Genomic DNA, 16,556 nt, shown 5'->3' with positions numbered 1-16,556 from the left:
CGCGGCGTTGGCAGGATGCGCGCGGCATTGCAGGACGCGTGTGGCACGGGCAGGACGCGCGCGGCATTGCTGGACGTGCGGCTGACCTCTCCGCTTGGCCCGCAGACATCGAGCTGTGCGAGCGCAGCGTGCGGCGGCACCTGGGGCGCGCGAACCTCACCTCGCAGCAGCTGCGCAGCCTGATGGAGAGCTTGCCGGGGAAGAAGGTGGCGCCCGAAGACATCGAGCGGACGGCGAAGGCCTGCGCGTCGGGCGAGCAGGTCCCGAAGCTGCTGAGCCTGTGGCGGGTGCAGAACGGCGACCAGGACACCCTCCAGGGCCTGGTGCACGCGCTGAAGCGCCTGAAGGCGCCCCGCTTTCCGCAGGCGGCCGCGCAGAGGCTGAGGAAGGCCGTCCGCTTCCTGCACGGCTTCGCCATGTACCGGCTCTATCAGAAGCTGTTCGTAGAAATGCTGGGGAACCACGTCCAGTCGGCAAAGATAAGCTGCTTGTAACCGGAGGCGGCCGCTGGGCCGTTTCCTCCCCGTGGACCAGGTCGGATGGACGAGTAAACTGTTTCTCAGGTTCTCAGGCACTTGAGGGGGGACAGTGGCTCCTTTCTCACTGCCCAGGACTCCACTCGGCCCCAGGCACACGAAAGCAAAACTATGCTATGGAGAAAGAGCCAACTTCTCCCCCCAAAGCTCAGTAAGCCCCAAATAGTTTATCCAACTGGCAGATCTGGTCCAGTATCTACTGACTATGTTTCCCCCCCTTATTACTGCTTGAAGTAATTCAACTGGAAATGAGAAACTAGGCTGCGTGGGGCCTCGCTAAATATGGGAATGTCTAACTTCAGGAGCTTTGAGATCGCAGCTGTCTAGAGGCTTTTATGAAAAAGCCATTTCTTCCCTGTAAAAGTACTAATATATCTGTAACACTATTACAGTATTTGCTATTTATATTCATTCAGATATAAGGTTTGTACATATTATTGTCCTAAAGGGAAATCGTGTGGACTTAATTTTAGAAAGAAAAATTTTTATATATTCTGTTTATTATGACAAATGAAAGAGATAAAATATATTTTTTAATGGAAAGTTTGTAGCATTTCCGAAGAGGTACTGTCACTCTTCCTGTGTGGGGTGTTTTTGTAATATAATTTTACCTATATAAGCTATGATATCATTTTATAGAGAATACATTATTTAGTCAATTGTTTAATGTTGGAAAGTGTTTGAAATATAAATTATCTGAATATTAGATGCGCTGAGAAATTGAATGTACCTTATTTAAGAGATTTTATGTTTTTTTGCTATATAAACAACATCATTAAAGTTTTCAAATTATTTTTCACTGCTTTTCCTCTTGTTTTTATTTGAATGGGATATTAATGGTTCTGAGTTTTTATAATTTTCTCTGTTCTTATATCACCAGGACCACCTGGGAATTGTTAAAAATGCAGATTTCTGGGCCAAGATATTGACAAACTTTGGTGAGAAGGGCAGAAACCTGCATTTGTAACAAGTTCCAAAGCATTTATTATTATATTAAAACTGGAGAACTTTTAAAGTCAAGCTTAGCATACAAATGGTTCAAACCACCAGTTTAACTGCTGACACTAGCATTGAGACTCCAACTATGTAAGTTATTTTGGTTGCAAGTTATAGAACTTGGCACTACCCTCCTGTATTTTTTAAAGACACCGTGAAAGATTCAGTGGGAGTTAAAACAATCCACGTGAGTCCAGACTCACTGTATCCTCTTGTACATCCAGAAGCCTACATAAGTTGTAAAGTATTTCTGATGAGTCAGTATTATGGACTAAAGCAATTTTGAAATCCTTATTCTAGAGCCGTCATGAAAAATATTCAATGAAGTCTTTATTTATGTAACCATGTTTTTCTATTCTACCTATTCCATTAAGCATCTTTTTAAAAAAACATTTTTTATTGGTTTCAGAGAGAGGCAGGGAGAGGGGGAGAGAGAGAGAAACATCCATGATGAGAGAGAGTCATCGATCGGCTGCCTCCTGCATGTCCTCTCCTGGGGATCGAGCCCACAACCTGGACCTGTACCCTGACCGGGAATTAAACTGTGACCTCCAGATTCATGGGTCAACACTAAACCACTGAGCCACACCAGCCAGGCTCCAGTAAAGCCCCTTATTCAATAGATCACCTTCAGTATTTTATTTACATTTTGAAAATCTAATTTGTTAATTCAGTGAAAAAATACTTTTGAGTGCCCAGAGTACTGAATTCAAATCACTTTCTACCCAGTTCTAAGCAAGAGATGTGGTGGCAAACCATTGCTACTCTCAGGAGCATAACTTTAGGGTGTTTTCATTTGCTATTTGTGAAACTGTTCCTGTCAAACACAGCAGTGTTTATGTTAAGGCGTAGAGCTGAGTGTGAGAGAAAGGGAACGTGCTGAGAACAGAGAATTCTGCACTCTCTTACCAGTGCAGAGGTTGATAACCCTGGAAGTAGCTCCTTTCCAAACACTCAGCATTTTTGCACATGTTCCCTAAACTGATGCCCAAACTCAATGTGAGGGATAAACTTTTACTACTCTCTTCCCTTGATCAAGGTTTATAACATTGGCTATAATTAGTGTAATTATGATTGTTGATATTGAATACAACTATAATTCTTTGACTTTCTTGCTAACGTTTTCCAGATTTCTCGCTCCTCAAGTCTAGGAAACCATGAAACAGGGATTTAAGGGTAATCATAGCCTGCAACGATAATCTCTGTAACCGAGTTTAAATACATCTGTTCTGAAAATGGTTATAATCTAGTTGGGGGGACATGATACACACACGAAAGAGTAATTGCTAATACTAGATAGTATATACTTAGTGCCAACTGAACTGTATAAACACGGCACAGTCATCAAATGTCATATCACAGTAAGTTTAGCTGGGTCTTATAGATACAGAGGGAAATAGATGGGATATTTTAGACATAAGGACTTGCATTGGAAAAGCCGTAGGGGCTAAAACGTGCATAACATGTTAAGAAAACATTGTCTAGTCTCATGCAGTTTATATAAAAATCCAAAAAGTAATATAAAATAAACCCATAGAAATTTATTACCAACACACTGTGGTTGCAGTAGAAAGGCCGATTGCTTTGTCTACCCAGAACTCTTCGTTTTAGTCTGGTAAGCAGCTCCTTCTTTTAGGGAACTGCTTTCTCCCACCACACCCCATAGCCTCTCTTTCTGCTCACCCCAGTCCTTCACCATCGCTGTTCCAAGTTGTTCAATAAGACACCTTTCTGAGGATCTGTGCATTTGGAATTACTTAGAATTGTTTTTCTATCCAATGGAAAGCTATAAAAGTGTAAACCTAAAGCTGCCGGAGGCCACAGAGAAAGGAATCTAGCAGAGGGAACCTGGAGGAAGAGACAGGCAAGGAACCCTGATGATGTTCCAGCCCCCAGCTCCAGCCACATCCTTACTTCCCGTTATTTTGTTTTGTGAACCGCTCACTTCCCTTTATCATCCAAGCCAGTTTCTGTCATTCCTAAACAAGAGTCCTGACTAATATGTGGAGTAAATAAGACATCCCCGAACACCAGACAGAGATGTTTGGATTTGGGGAGCTCACTGTGACAACTGTGAGGTCTTTACCACCTGAGACTCTTTAATTTTCTATTTACCTAGAAACACAATAGGAGCCATTGAGGTTTGAAGAGAGGTATTGGTGTTTGCAAAACAACATTTCAAGAGATTATTCTGGCAGGAAAGTAGAGAATGGATTAGAGGCTAGAGACAATTACCCCAGGAGAATTGACTATTAAAATGGTTCAGCCATGAGGTAAACAGACAACTCAGACTGAGGTGGGAGCCTAGATGGGAAAGGAAAGGTCACATTAAAGAGCCATTAGTCTTTCCAGAAGAGTCACCACAGGAGGAGGACCATCACTGGGCTTTTGGTTATGACTAATGGGTCAGGATCCCTGTCTTTTTCCAAGTATTTAATACAAAATATATCTCTCATTTCCTTGGGCCTTCTTGAGTCTTTTCCCAGGGAAATCCACCTCATCTTTTGAGACACAAAAGCTTAAGTCATACTTCCACAAATATTCGTCTAACTAAAACAAAGACATCTTCCAAACTGACATTTCTATAGCAATTTTGGTTTTTCATGACTCACTGACTTCAGACAAGAGGAGGTAAACTGGACAGATCATGCATAAAACCTGTGTCATTCTTGTGGAATCGTAGGTCTCTGAGAGACAACATGAGGTCATCTGCTCATCCCTCCTGCCTTGGCCCAGCAATTCCTAAATCACCCTGAAGAGTGATGACCTCGGATTTAAGCATTTTAAAAATAATTGTATTGCTATAGTGATTTCCCCACTACACACACTCATACTGACAGAGCCAATACAACCCAATTCCAGGTCTCACACTGAAACTGAGACTAGGCAGAAATGGTTTCTTTAATAGAAACTCCTACTTGGAATTATACGCTGTTCTGAGTGTTTGTTATAAGCATCACTTGGGATGTTTGTTCAAAATGCACATTCCTGCACCTTTCAGAAAGCTTTTGATATCATGGATCATGAAAAAGGTGCTAGAATTCTTACTGGGCAGTTCTGAGAAATACTGTATCTAATCCTTGAGGATCCAAATGAGGCTGGGAGAAATTAAACTGCACAGCTGGTAGAAGAACTCAGAGCTCCTGTCTTACTAAGACTCCTGGGTAACTGTGTTTCTCTTGATGAAGATGAGGAACAACTAGCTTTCCCTCTTTGGGTGACTTAATCATGCTGTGCACACATCTATCATTGCAATGATCACCTGGCTGCTTAACTGTCTCCCTTGATGCTAATACTAATGGTAATAACAGCAACAGCAATAATAATAACCATTATCATTTACTAAATGTTTTCCTGTTAGCCCCAGATTCTGGACCCATTTATGTTCTGGAAAAACAATGTTCCATAAAGCCAAAAGCCATGAAGTTACTAATTTACCTTCAGATTTGCCATTGCTTGTACATTGACCCTGGTTTTCATAGTAAATGCCCTTTATTGAGAACTTGCTAGGAGCATAGCCCTACACTTGGGACCATTATAGACATTATCTCATTAAATCCCCAAGACCCAATTAGCTGAATCTCCCTGACCAACTTATCTCATCACTATATTACTAAATCTTAACAGCCCTAGCACTAGCTGACTGCTCCTGACACCTCCCATTCTTTTGTTGGGGTCTCTTGTTATCTACTGCTTGGACTGGGTGCAATGTTTGCCTGATCTAGTCCCAGATATCCCAAGTTATACATCCTACAATGATCTATCCTGATTACACATTTGGATTTAAGCTGGAGCTGCCAAACATCACTTCTGAAATAGGGTAACAGCAGGAGTCAAGACAGAAAAAGTCACAATTCTGAAAAACAGAAATCCACCAGCCAAGAGTAATGGTTTTGTATGGAAAATTACATCTGCTTTTTGTTGAGTCTGGATCAAATTTTTCCCTCCAGCAGGAGACCATGCCATTCTCAAGGATCTGCTTTGGTTGGTGACAAGATGTACTCTTCTATTAAGCACTAGTGGCAAGGAGAGCATCCAGGATATGACTACTGAGAGGAGATGGCAAAGGAAGCAAGCTCTGCTGAAGCCTCCACAATAAATTTCTGTTTAAACCCAAATCATGAGGTAGAGACTGGGTATATAAATATAAATTAAAGCCAGCAGACTTGCACTTGGGTGTAACTGGTACTATGTATTTTTTCCTAATTATTTAAAATTGGCTTTGTTGACTAAACCACATTTTTAATAGCATAATAAAGTTTCTAGAAAAAAATAACATTTGATGGACTCTGGGAATAAAAAGACAATAAGAGCAGTTTCTACCTAGAAACAAGTAGCTGTCTTTCTCTGAAGCGGGCCCACATGGGTCAGTAAGCCTTTAGCAAAGGCTTTGGAGTGAGACACAGCTCATTTTCAGTCCTGTTTCTTCTCCTAAATAGTGTGATTGCTTTGGGCTCAGCCTGCCTGTCTGCATAATCAACAGAGCAAACCTCAGGAGCTTCTCTGGATACTCCATGTTTCTCTCGCAGTACTTGGCATAGGAAAATGCTGTTTCTTTACACTTTTCTTTCACAAGGGAGAAATTCACAGAGATGTTCTCAGCCATTTGTGTGACTGTTTTGAGGAAAATGATAAGGGGCCATTCCTTCAGAAAACGCTGCTGGTTATTTGGTTCAGAGCAGAGACTACTTTCCCACAGAATGGAAGAGAGGCAAGTCAGGAGAAGATGATGAAAGAAATGAGAAGGTATCCGCAGGCCTGGCTTCCATTCTGGGCCCCAGGCCTGCTGGGAAGCGCACTGTGTGCCCGTGACAATGGTGCTAGGCAGGGTCTGGACACAGGGCACCTATTGCCTGGATGGCTCATGACCAATGGGGCACCGAGCAGCTGCAGGCATGGTAGGAATGCTCTCCCATCACATGCTAGAGATCATGAAATTTCCATTACAGTCAGACCCTCTTTAAAACAAAACTTTCTAACATTGGAGGGGTTGAATCAGCCTATTCCCAAGTCAGAGTTTGTGGAGTGTTCAGCGAAGTTGTATCCATCACTCTGACTTCCTTTAGATGAATCGGGATAAAAGAAAATCTCTCAGAAAGAACCATTCCAACTGGAAATAATCTTAAAGAACAGCAGAAAATAACATTCACCGAGCATCTGTCATGTGCCAGGATCTTACCCTTTTAATGTTCATTCTCTTAACAGCTCTATGAATTGCCCTATAATATTCCCATATTAAAGATAAGGGGCTATGGGCCAGAGAGAACAGGTTACATGCCCAGGGTTTCACAGCAAGTAAGTGACAGAGAGAGAATTTGAGCTCCATTTTGTCTTTAAAACCCCTGATATTTCATTCGACCACACTGGCCCACAGACACTGGGGAAGTCAGTGGGCAGTTAATTAAGAACTGGGCATTTGAAAGTTGTATTTAAGGTTCTCTGCATTTTCTTTTTGACCTAGTGTTGAGGGGAAACTCTGAGTTTTGCCCGCAGATATCTGTCATGTTAGTGTCCATCTATTGCGTTTCCACCCAAGCAGATGAACAGAAATTCAATTCTCACACTAACTAGCCAGAGTTAGCACAGACCTTGCAAAGTAAAGGCAAAGTCCTCCCTCCACAAACTGCCCTCGTCAGAGGCCAGCTGTCAGCCACATGTTTCAGGGGTCCCCAGGCCACACATACTCTGACAGACTGGCTACAAAAAAGGGGTTCTCACAACATCCTCAGGTTTGATAATTTGCTAGAATGATTCTTAGAACTCAGGAAAGTGCTATACTTATGATTACTGTTTATTATAAAGGACACTCTTAGGGGCAAGATGTGGGAGGGTCCTGGACACGGAGCTTCCATGCCCTTTCCACATGGAGTCAGATGCATCACCCTCCCAGTAGATCAATAATGTGTTTACCAACCAGGAGGCTCCACAATTCAGAGTTTATATTGGGGTTTCATTACATGAGCATGACTGATTGAACTCAATTTCCAGTCCTCTTCAATGCAAGAAGTTAAGATAGCTAAAACTCCCAACACTTTGGGCAACACTGTTGGTCTTTCCTTTGACCAACCCCCATGCTAAAACTATCTAGAGGGCTACCATGAGTCATTCTGTTAGCATAAAAAAGATATTCTTTATCACTTGGGATAGTCCAAGGATTTAGAGTATCCCTCGTAGGGACCAAGACCAATCAAGTTATTTATTACAGCCCACCACTCTATCCCTCCCACTCCCCAAATTTGTTGCCCGTTTTTAGCATCCTCAATTGTGTCAGGCGCACCACCAACCACCATTTAAGCTAGCCACACCCGAAAACCTGGAGCTATCTTTGACTCTACCTTTGCCTTTCCTTTGACACTCTCAAGTAGGATAATGTCCACTGGGCTGATTTTCTTCTCCAGGTTTGCTGGATCCACCCTCTCCTCTTCACTTCCACAACCACCATTAAATTAACACTGCCCTTCAGAATTCAAACCCGCAGGAGGCTAAGTCGTTGGTCCAACTTCTTGACTGAGCTGCCTGCTCCCGCTTCATTTACTTCAATCCTTCTTGCATCATGCAACTATCAGACCAATCTTCTTTAAACAGCCAAGTAATTAGCAGTAATTGTTCCTCTAAGCAGCTTGTATGAGAATCCTTTTTCATGCTACCATAAAGTCCTCTGAGACATCATGTTTTTTGCCTTTTGCTCAAGGGAGAATAGAAAAACCACCAGAACTCCAAATGGGCTTGAGGAAAAGCACCCAGGATGGTAACTGGAATGAGCACTGCATCTAGAGTCCAGAAGGCTTGGGTTTGAATCCTGGCTCAACTTCAAGCTACAGACGCCAATATGGTAGAAGCATTGCATAGGGCAGGGATGTAAGGTACTCAGTACGTAGATGATTATACACAGAAAATCTAATCTGCAGTTTAAATGGGTATTTTTCACTTTTACCACACATTCCTCCAGACCTTTCCTTTTTAAGGCACTATATTAACTTTCTATTGCTGCGGAAACAGATCAGCATAAACAGTGGTTTAAACAATACAAATTTATTTTCTTATAGTTCTGGAGGACAGAAGTCCAAAATGAGTCTCAATGGGCTAAAATCAAGGTGTCGGCAAGAGCTGTGTTCATTCAGGACTCTCTGGGGTAGAACTTATCTCCACGTCTTTTCCAGCTTCTAGAAGTCCCCTGCATTCCTTAAGCGCCTTCTCCATTTTCAAAGCCAACAACATTGGGCCAAGTCCTTTCAGGCTGCCATCTTTCTGTTTCTCTTCCTTCAGGCTCCTTCTCCCACTGCCAAGGACCCATGTGACTACACTGGGTCCACTGGATAATCCAAGCTAATTCCCCATTTTAATATCAACTGATTAACAACCTTAATTCCATCTGAACGCCTACTTCCCCTTTGTCACATAAGGCAACATATTCTGAGGTCCCAGAAAATAGGATATGAACACCTTTGGTGGGGGGAGGGCATTATTCTATCTCATGCCAAGTTCAGGGAGCATATTACCTATAAAACTTTCCCCAATAACTCTTACCTGTAGTGTTTTCTTTGCTCTAATCCAGTAGTTTTCAATCTTGTCTGCACGTTGGATTCACCTTTAAAAAATATTAATGTCTGGGTCCCATTCTTGAGCTATGTGGATTAAATTGGTCTAAGGTGTGATCTGAGCAAAGAACTTTTTACAAAGCTCTCACAATGATTCTAGTACGCAGCCAAGACTGAGAACCAATGCTCCAGAAAGTTTCCATGTTTTCATCTTATCTGTTAATGCAGCGAGAAGGTATCATATGACGATCCAAAGGAAGACTGCATTCCAGCTGCCTGTGTTCAAATCTCTTGGCTCCACTTTGAACTAGTGGTCAGATCTTGAGCTCTTTAAGCAGTCATGTGATGCCTCTGTGTCTTCACTTGTAATCTGGGAAGAAGAAGAATGCCTCATAGAGTTGTTGAGTAAACTAGATGATGTAATGTATGTAAAAGTGTTTAGTGTAGCTCATGGCTCAGAGTACGTTCCCAAACAATATTAGCTCTAATATTGTTTCATTGTCATTCACCTTATCTTTGAAGTTCACCTAGATCTGCCTGGGCATCACCAACCCCTCTTTCTGTGGTTCTCAAAAAACACTTGTTATTTAAATGGTAAAAAGCAAGCAAGTATGGCCAAACCATGTGATTGCAGCTCTTTGAGCCATAACTTTTTTCATTTTATTTTTAGAAGAGCTTGGTCATATCTTTGCTTTCCAAGTATTTTCAACCAGTGTAACCTGGATGCACATTAGAATCATTTTGGAAACTTTAAAAAATTACCAGGCCCAGAGCCTGTCCCCAAGATATTAACTCAGGCATCAGTTTCCTTCAGCTCTCCAGGTTATTACAATACACAGCAAGGGGTGAGAATCTGAGACCTGGACCACATGTCTACAACCGTTGCATTCTGAGTACTTCTAATGAAGCTAATGGCTTATGTGTGGGAATTCCATGGTGAGTCTATTTAATGTAAAAGAGTATAGTAAAGGGAAAGTAAGGAAAAAGAAAGGGCAAAAAGTAAAAAAATAAAACAAAGGAGAAACCAGAAACAGAGAAAGACAGTCACCTATGCTTACAAGGTATCTCTTGCCCACTTGTTGGCATTCACTCTACATTAACTATGTTCTCCCATCTCCAGTAACCCTTTAAAGACACTTGGGTATCCTTGAGCATAATCTGACTAGAGAAGTGGAGATTCTGTGCCTTTTCCAGAGTATCCGCTCAAAATACCTTAAAGCGAACCTGAATCCAGAGCCGCACAGATTTGTTCTGTGGCTACTCAGGTAGGTAGTATTGGAAGAGGTATAAAAAAAGACTAAGCTAAAAGTTTGGGGCTTTTCCTTAAACAACTCCAGAGAGGAAATTCCTTGCTCACCCTGGGTAGTGCACAGGTCATTATGGGGGCTGCAAGGAACATGAGTCAGAGGAGGCAATTACTCAAGAAAGTTGCCCAATCTCCTGATATCCGGTGGTGGAGGGAGCTCTCAGTAACCTCAAGGTGACTCCCAGGCATCGAATGCCAGCCAGTCAATGGCATTGGGCAGTTGGTCATAGCACACAGAACTTTCTCATATGTTGCAAAAAGATCCACGGCAAAAATTGTCATAAATTGAATTTACATATCTTGTTTCATTTATAACATCCTTTTTTATTCATGACCTTATCTGACTTATTTTTCAGGGAAAAACAAGAAAAACCTTTGTAAGGTGCACAGGGCCGCTATTACCCCTGTACTTGAGATAGAGTCAAGTCCTAGGCAATGAGTGGCTGAGTGGTAGGGACAAAGGCTTCCGATCTTAACCATTTTCTGCGTCACTCCTTCCTTAACAAAAGAATTAATCATGGCATAGATGATTACAAAATAAACTAAAAGTATTTAAAAAGAACAAATCCTCAAGCTGATGAAACTCAGCTTCCATAGGGTACCAGTAAGGCTCCATCTAAAAACTTCCCAGGAAAGGTGAGCTCAAGGAGCTATTTTTGAATCATGGCAAGTTCCACTGGGAAATAGAAATTTAATGTAAACAATAGTTTTTACAAGAAAAGGGAAATATATATACACACGTGTTTAAACATACCACTGTACATATACTACTTCTGGAATAAAAATGAAATCTCACTTGCCAAATGCTACTGTGATAAAGATCACTCCATTAATACTAACTACTGATTACGAAATATCTGAATAGAAGAATAATGCCAGATTCTTAACATGCATTAACAATCTAGTCCTAACAGCTGCCCTACAACATAGGTAACTCTTGCGAGGTAATTCTCCGTCACCGTACAAGCAGACTGAGGCCCACCAGCCAGTGCCCCGCAGCTGGTGAGGGCAGAGCCATGATTCAGACCCAGGACTCTGACTCCGAGCTGATGCTTTTCCGCTGCTCTCTGCCATCTCCTCAAAGCCCATAATTAAGCACAATAATACACTCTTTACCAATGAAAAGATCTCATGCACAAAAGTGACGAGACGACTTTTGGTTGATGGGCGTCCAAATATGCGACGGATCCTTTTTCTGGAAACCGCATTTGGCATAAGGGGCCTAAAGTCCAGACAGTTTCGATGACGGAACTCAAGGTCTCCGTGGATGTCGGCCTTGAGACTGAAATAGCTCTGAGCCCTCCCGTCCTGGCGTCTCCCCGCCACCCCCCTCAGCGAAGCTCAGACTGCCCACAGGACTTGCAAGTGGGTGAGGTGACAAGCTTGTGGGGTTTGAAACAAGGTACATTGTGATCTCCGTCTCCATCCCAGTAACTATTTCCGCTGCTCTCACTCTCTCTGGAGCTTATTCTCGGCTCTGTAAAACTTCATGCTTGTTTGTTTTACTTTCAGCTTTAAAAAGGACTCTTAGCAGCTGTTCCAGACTTTTATGAAATTATCCATCGCCACTTAGAGCAATTCAAGGGCTGCTGAAAGGAATGGCTGTGTGCGGTGCTGCTTGAGACCAGATTTCAAGTGGAACTTGGTGATTTTGTGTTGTTCCAACATCACTTTGTACCTGTCTCTATCAAACATCTTATCTGGGGATCGTGACTCTTTACTTGCCTGTCTCTGCCACCTGACTATAAGTGTTTCTAGAACAGAGACCTGTCTTCTAAGACAGGAATAGGACTGGTTGTGTTTCATTCATGTCTCTATTCTCTGTTTTCTTCAAATGCCTAGCACAAAACAGACGAGAGCTTCCCAGCTTCTGCTAATTAATCGTTAGAACCAACCATATGTCACTTAAAAACCCATATGCCTATTATGCTGCTTCCCTAAGTCTAGGATAGGATCCAGGCATTTGTAGTTTGCAAATGCTCCCAGATGACTCTGATGTCCACCCAAGACTTAGAAACACTGCAGTAGGCCCTTGGTAAAGTGTGTTTGTGAAGGAATTATCCATCCTCTGTACCTGGGCATATACTTTTCTAGATGAATCTCAGGTACCTCCTTGACATATGGTGCTTGATTGGATTGCCCGGGTCCTGTCTGGCTGGATATACCTCATGCCTATCCATATCCTGGTGTCACTGTAACATTAGGAAGCAGTGTATACACTTGGGGATCAACTGTGTGTGGCTATCTCCATGTGCGATAGTATATAATAGGCAGCAGAGAAGAGCCTGATGGATGTAATGGGGTAGAACAATGGCAGAGACCTTTCAGGCAGACCTAGTCTTCCCTCTCCCCATGTTCCCAAGACACCAAGCGCATACCTCTGGAACATTTTTCTTAACTTCTTTGGGATGAGCATATCTGGGCTCCAGCTAGACCGTGCCCCAGCTAGACCCTTGAAGGCAGAGCTTTGCTATAGCCTTAAACCCTGTCCTAGTGTCTGCCACATAGTAAGCGCTCAATAAATATTTAATAACTGACTGACTCCATTCAGACTGACTGTCTGAACGAATGAGTGAATGAGAGGATTGAGGTAGGTGGAAAAGAGGAAGAAAGATATTCCTACAGGGATGGGGGTTAGGAATCAAGGTGTTCACAGGTCTAGAGAAGAGAATGAGCTTGGTACATGTACAAGGCAAGATAAAAGAATCTGTGATGATACCTGCTCCATTTGGGAGAGAGTTGGAGGCCTCTGTGGTCTGTTCTCATTGGATTTCTAACAATGGGTTCCTGCGCTGTGTAGGAGAAGGGTCTCCTGGGAATTAAGGTAGAGTGATTCCTAATTCAGCCATACATTTACTGTTATTATCGAGAGGGGGAGAAAGAAAATGACAGGGAATATTCATTTAGTATCTATTTTGTGCCTGTTGCTTTGCATATCCTATCTCCCTGAATCACAACAATAGCTTCTTGTGCTATTACTGCCACTTTTCCAGTGGAAATTAAAGTAAGAGAGTTTAAATGACTCTTACTGCTTGTACTTTTCCCTGCATGCTTTGCTGCTTTCATTCACTTAAGCTACATGGGCCTCAGTGTCTGTACTTTAATATGAATGGATTGTGCCCGATTATGTTTTAGGCCTTTTCAGTTCTAAAGTCAATGTGTTTATCTTTGTAGGGGAGTTTCTCAACCTGAAGGCAAGTTCCTTTGAACTCCATAAGTACAATACCATGCACTGTTCAAAAATTGCTTAGTGAATATAAGAATTGAGTTTAATCACCTAGGCAGCTCTGGGAAATAAAAGACAATATGACATTTTGCTTTAGTTAAAAACATTTGCTCACAGTTTCTGAACAAACCTGACATATTCCTGTTTCAAAAGTGAAGAACACTTATCAAAATTCTGCTCTGTGTTCAAAGGCCAGCTCAATCCCCCTCCTCCATGCAGGCCTCTTGGGCTACCAATGAACCAGTCAATGTGGTAAGAAGAATGAGATTATTCCAGTTGACTTAGAGGGAAGAGTAAAATGAACGATGAGAGGCAATCTCATTTCTAATATTATTTCCTTGTGGGGATTTAAAGAAAGAATGGTCCAGAAATGCTTTTCCTTAGAATCTCTTGGATTCAAAGGGCCCATTATTGCCCTAGAAATAAAGTGACTAAGTCTACATCACCTCAAGCTTTTAGGATTGTTCACTGACTTCATAACCGGCCTCTGCTCTGCTGTCACTTACCACTAAATCAGAATGCACCCAGCCCCCTCACAAGGAAGATGTCCCTCTGCCTGGAATAGTGGCGGAAGGTGACTAAAGAGCACCGATCTTATTCATTCCTTCTCTGCCTGAGGAAACTCTGAAAAGGGTCAGGCCACTATCCACGCAAGCAGAGCCATCTGCCTTATGGAAACACATCTTTCTAATGCATGTTTGTTCATCTTAGCAAACTAGAAAGAATTAGCATCATGTAACCAAAGCCACAAAAATTAAAATTAATGATCTCTGACCTTCAACATAGATGACTAAGTAACATGTTATCAATTCTGGGTCACTACGCTATATGAATCGCAGTGAACTACTGCTCCTGGAACTTCTAAAATCTGACAACAATTTTTTGTCCTTTGAAGTTTATCACTCACTATTTGCTCACTTTAGTATCCCTGACACTTGGCACAGTGACAGAACGAGTCATTCAGTAAATGTTTGTTGACTGAACCCAACAATCAATGGATTCAGCTCTATTTTTTTCTTTCTTTCTTTCCTAATATGACTCTGAAAATGTGTCATGAATATAATAATCACATTAGCACTGGAAAGTCTGAGTCATGGAGCAGAAGAAAGCTGTGCCCTCTGCGCTCTGTCAATGTTTCTGCAGTGCCACTTGCAATACACTTGTTTTTACATGCACCTGTGTTTTTTAAGGGAGGTGACTGCCTTACTCATCTTTGTATCGTCAACACTTATTATTGTGCCCAGCATATAATAAATTTAGTAGATGTTTATTGAGTAAATATATTTCTGAAATGATCACTGTGCCTACATTGACTTCCTGCTCCCTCCTCATTACTATCTTAGTTTGCTTTTGAATTTTTAGCTACTTCTTTGCTGTATTTAGATAGGCAGCTTGTGGAAAATTAAAAGTAGTTCTTACAAAAAGGAGAGACTCCTGATATAAATAATCTTATAAAAATGCTTTTAAAACTGCAAAATCCTAATGCTTGAAGAAAACTCACAGATCTTTCAAATGTAAGTAATATATTGAGAATCTTGCCTAGCAATAATATGAAATTGGTATGTCTTTTTTATAAAGAACAATATAATGTATTTAAAAATGGAGACAGAAAATATATAGAAACAATCATTACACAGGAGAAATTAAGACGCAAGGGTGGGGGTGACTGGATAAAAAAGGCGAGGGGATTAGCTAAAGAACACATATGCACACCCCCTAGGACACAGACAGTAGTCTAGTGAAGGCCCAGGGCAGGGGAGGTGGGGGTGGGTGAAGGTGGCAAAGGGTGGGAAAGGGGGCACACCTGCAATTATGTCAACATTAGACATTTTTAATAAAAAAGACACCACCACAAGGAATCAGCATATAGAAGACTTTTCACACAAGTGTTGGTAGAGATTGTGGGAGTCCAAGCGCTCCCATGGCCCATCAACAGGAATGTAGACGGGTGCCATAATTCTGAAGGACCGTCTGGAATTACTGGCCGTGTGTGCATGTATCATGCAACCCAATACCATGTCTACTTAGTCCCTCTACAAACACAGTTCAGGAGTATATTCACTGCTCTCTATTTGTAAGAGCAAAAGATTGCAAACAGTATTGTTTCCAATTCTCTGGGGAAATTGCTCTTCCTTTATTGCCTTGGGCTTTTCGAGGCGGTCTCTGACCTCCTGGGATTGCTGTAGATTTGTCAGTTTTCTATTGTTTCCAAGAGTTTTTCTTCAAGTGGTCATGCCTCCTCAGGTGTGTTATTTGGTTTGGTTGGTTTTGGTGGATGGGACTTTGTGTTTGTAAAACTGTTTCTAAAAATAATGTGAAGTCAAGTGTGTTGGTCTCTTTTCCAGAGATTTATCTTTGCTTCCACCAAGAACTTTAGCAATCTTAGATCATCTCGATGCAAATGCAGGAATTAAGAGTATGTGACCAGTCCCTTTGGAGGGCTTACCTGTGGGATTCATTTTTACTCCTAGGGTTCAACTCTTTGGAGTCCCATCCCAATGTCGAAGGGGTGCTCAGGGCTTCCCTTCCTGAAGGGTCCATGGGAATTTGGTCCCTATACTCTTACCCATAAGACTAGGATCAAAATTTTGAAAAACACTACATGTCCATCAATCAATAAATCATGGTACATTTATAAGATAGAACATATTCAGCTATTGAGAACATATTCTTTTTTTCGAATATGTTTTTATTGATTTTAGAGAGAGAGGAAGGGATAGGGAGAGAGAGATGGAAGAAACATCGATGAGAGAGAAACACTGATCGGCTGCTTCCTGCACGCCCCCTCCTTGGGATTGAGCCCACAACCTGGGCATGTGCCCTGACTGGGAATCAAACCGGTGACCTCTTGGTGCAGGGGGCTACACTCAACCAACTAAGACACAGGTGAGAAGGTATTCTGTAAGATGGCTCTAAACTTTATGGGCAACAGTAAGAAGACAAGAAGGAAATCA

The 16,556-nt window shown here is 42.0% G+C and overlaps 1 protein-coding gene and 1 long non-coding RNA gene across 2 annotated transcripts in view; one reads left to right on the top strand and one right to left on the bottom strand.

Annotated features, from left to right (window-relative positions):
* TNFRSF11B (TNF receptor superfamily member 11b) overlaps positions 1-1,328 on the top strand; it is a 28,197-nt gene extending 26,869 nt beyond the window's left edge. Inside the window, exon 5 of the mRNA XM_087825162.1 lies at positions 106-1,328. Within this exon, the coding sequence (XP_087681288.1) occupies positions 106-494 (389 nt within the window). The 3' untranslated portion in view covers positions 495-1,328. The remainder of the gene's footprint in view (positions 1-105) is intronic.
* The window catches only part of LOC107533182 (uncharacterized), a 90,129-nt gene extending 81,036 nt beyond the window's left edge, over positions 1-9,093 (bottom strand). The window contains exon 1 of the long non-coding RNA XR_001602841.2: positions 9,060-9,093. This is a non-coding gene — a long non-coding RNA (uncharacterized LOC107533182). The remainder of the gene's footprint in view (positions 1-9,059) is intronic.
* Between the last annotated feature and the right edge of the window lie 7,463 nt (positions 9,094-16,556).

The sequence above is a fragment of the Miniopterus natalensis genome, chromosome 16, assembly GCF_054644295.1.
Source record: "Miniopterus natalensis isolate mMinNat1 chromosome 16, mMinNat1.hap1, whole genome shotgun sequence".
NCBI classification, from domain to species: Eukaryota; Metazoa; Chordata; class Mammalia; order Chiroptera; family Miniopteridae; genus Miniopterus; species Miniopterus natalensis.
The sequence above is the reverse complement of the archived record's forward strand: the minus strand, read 5'-3'. Positions and strand labels throughout refer to the sequence as shown.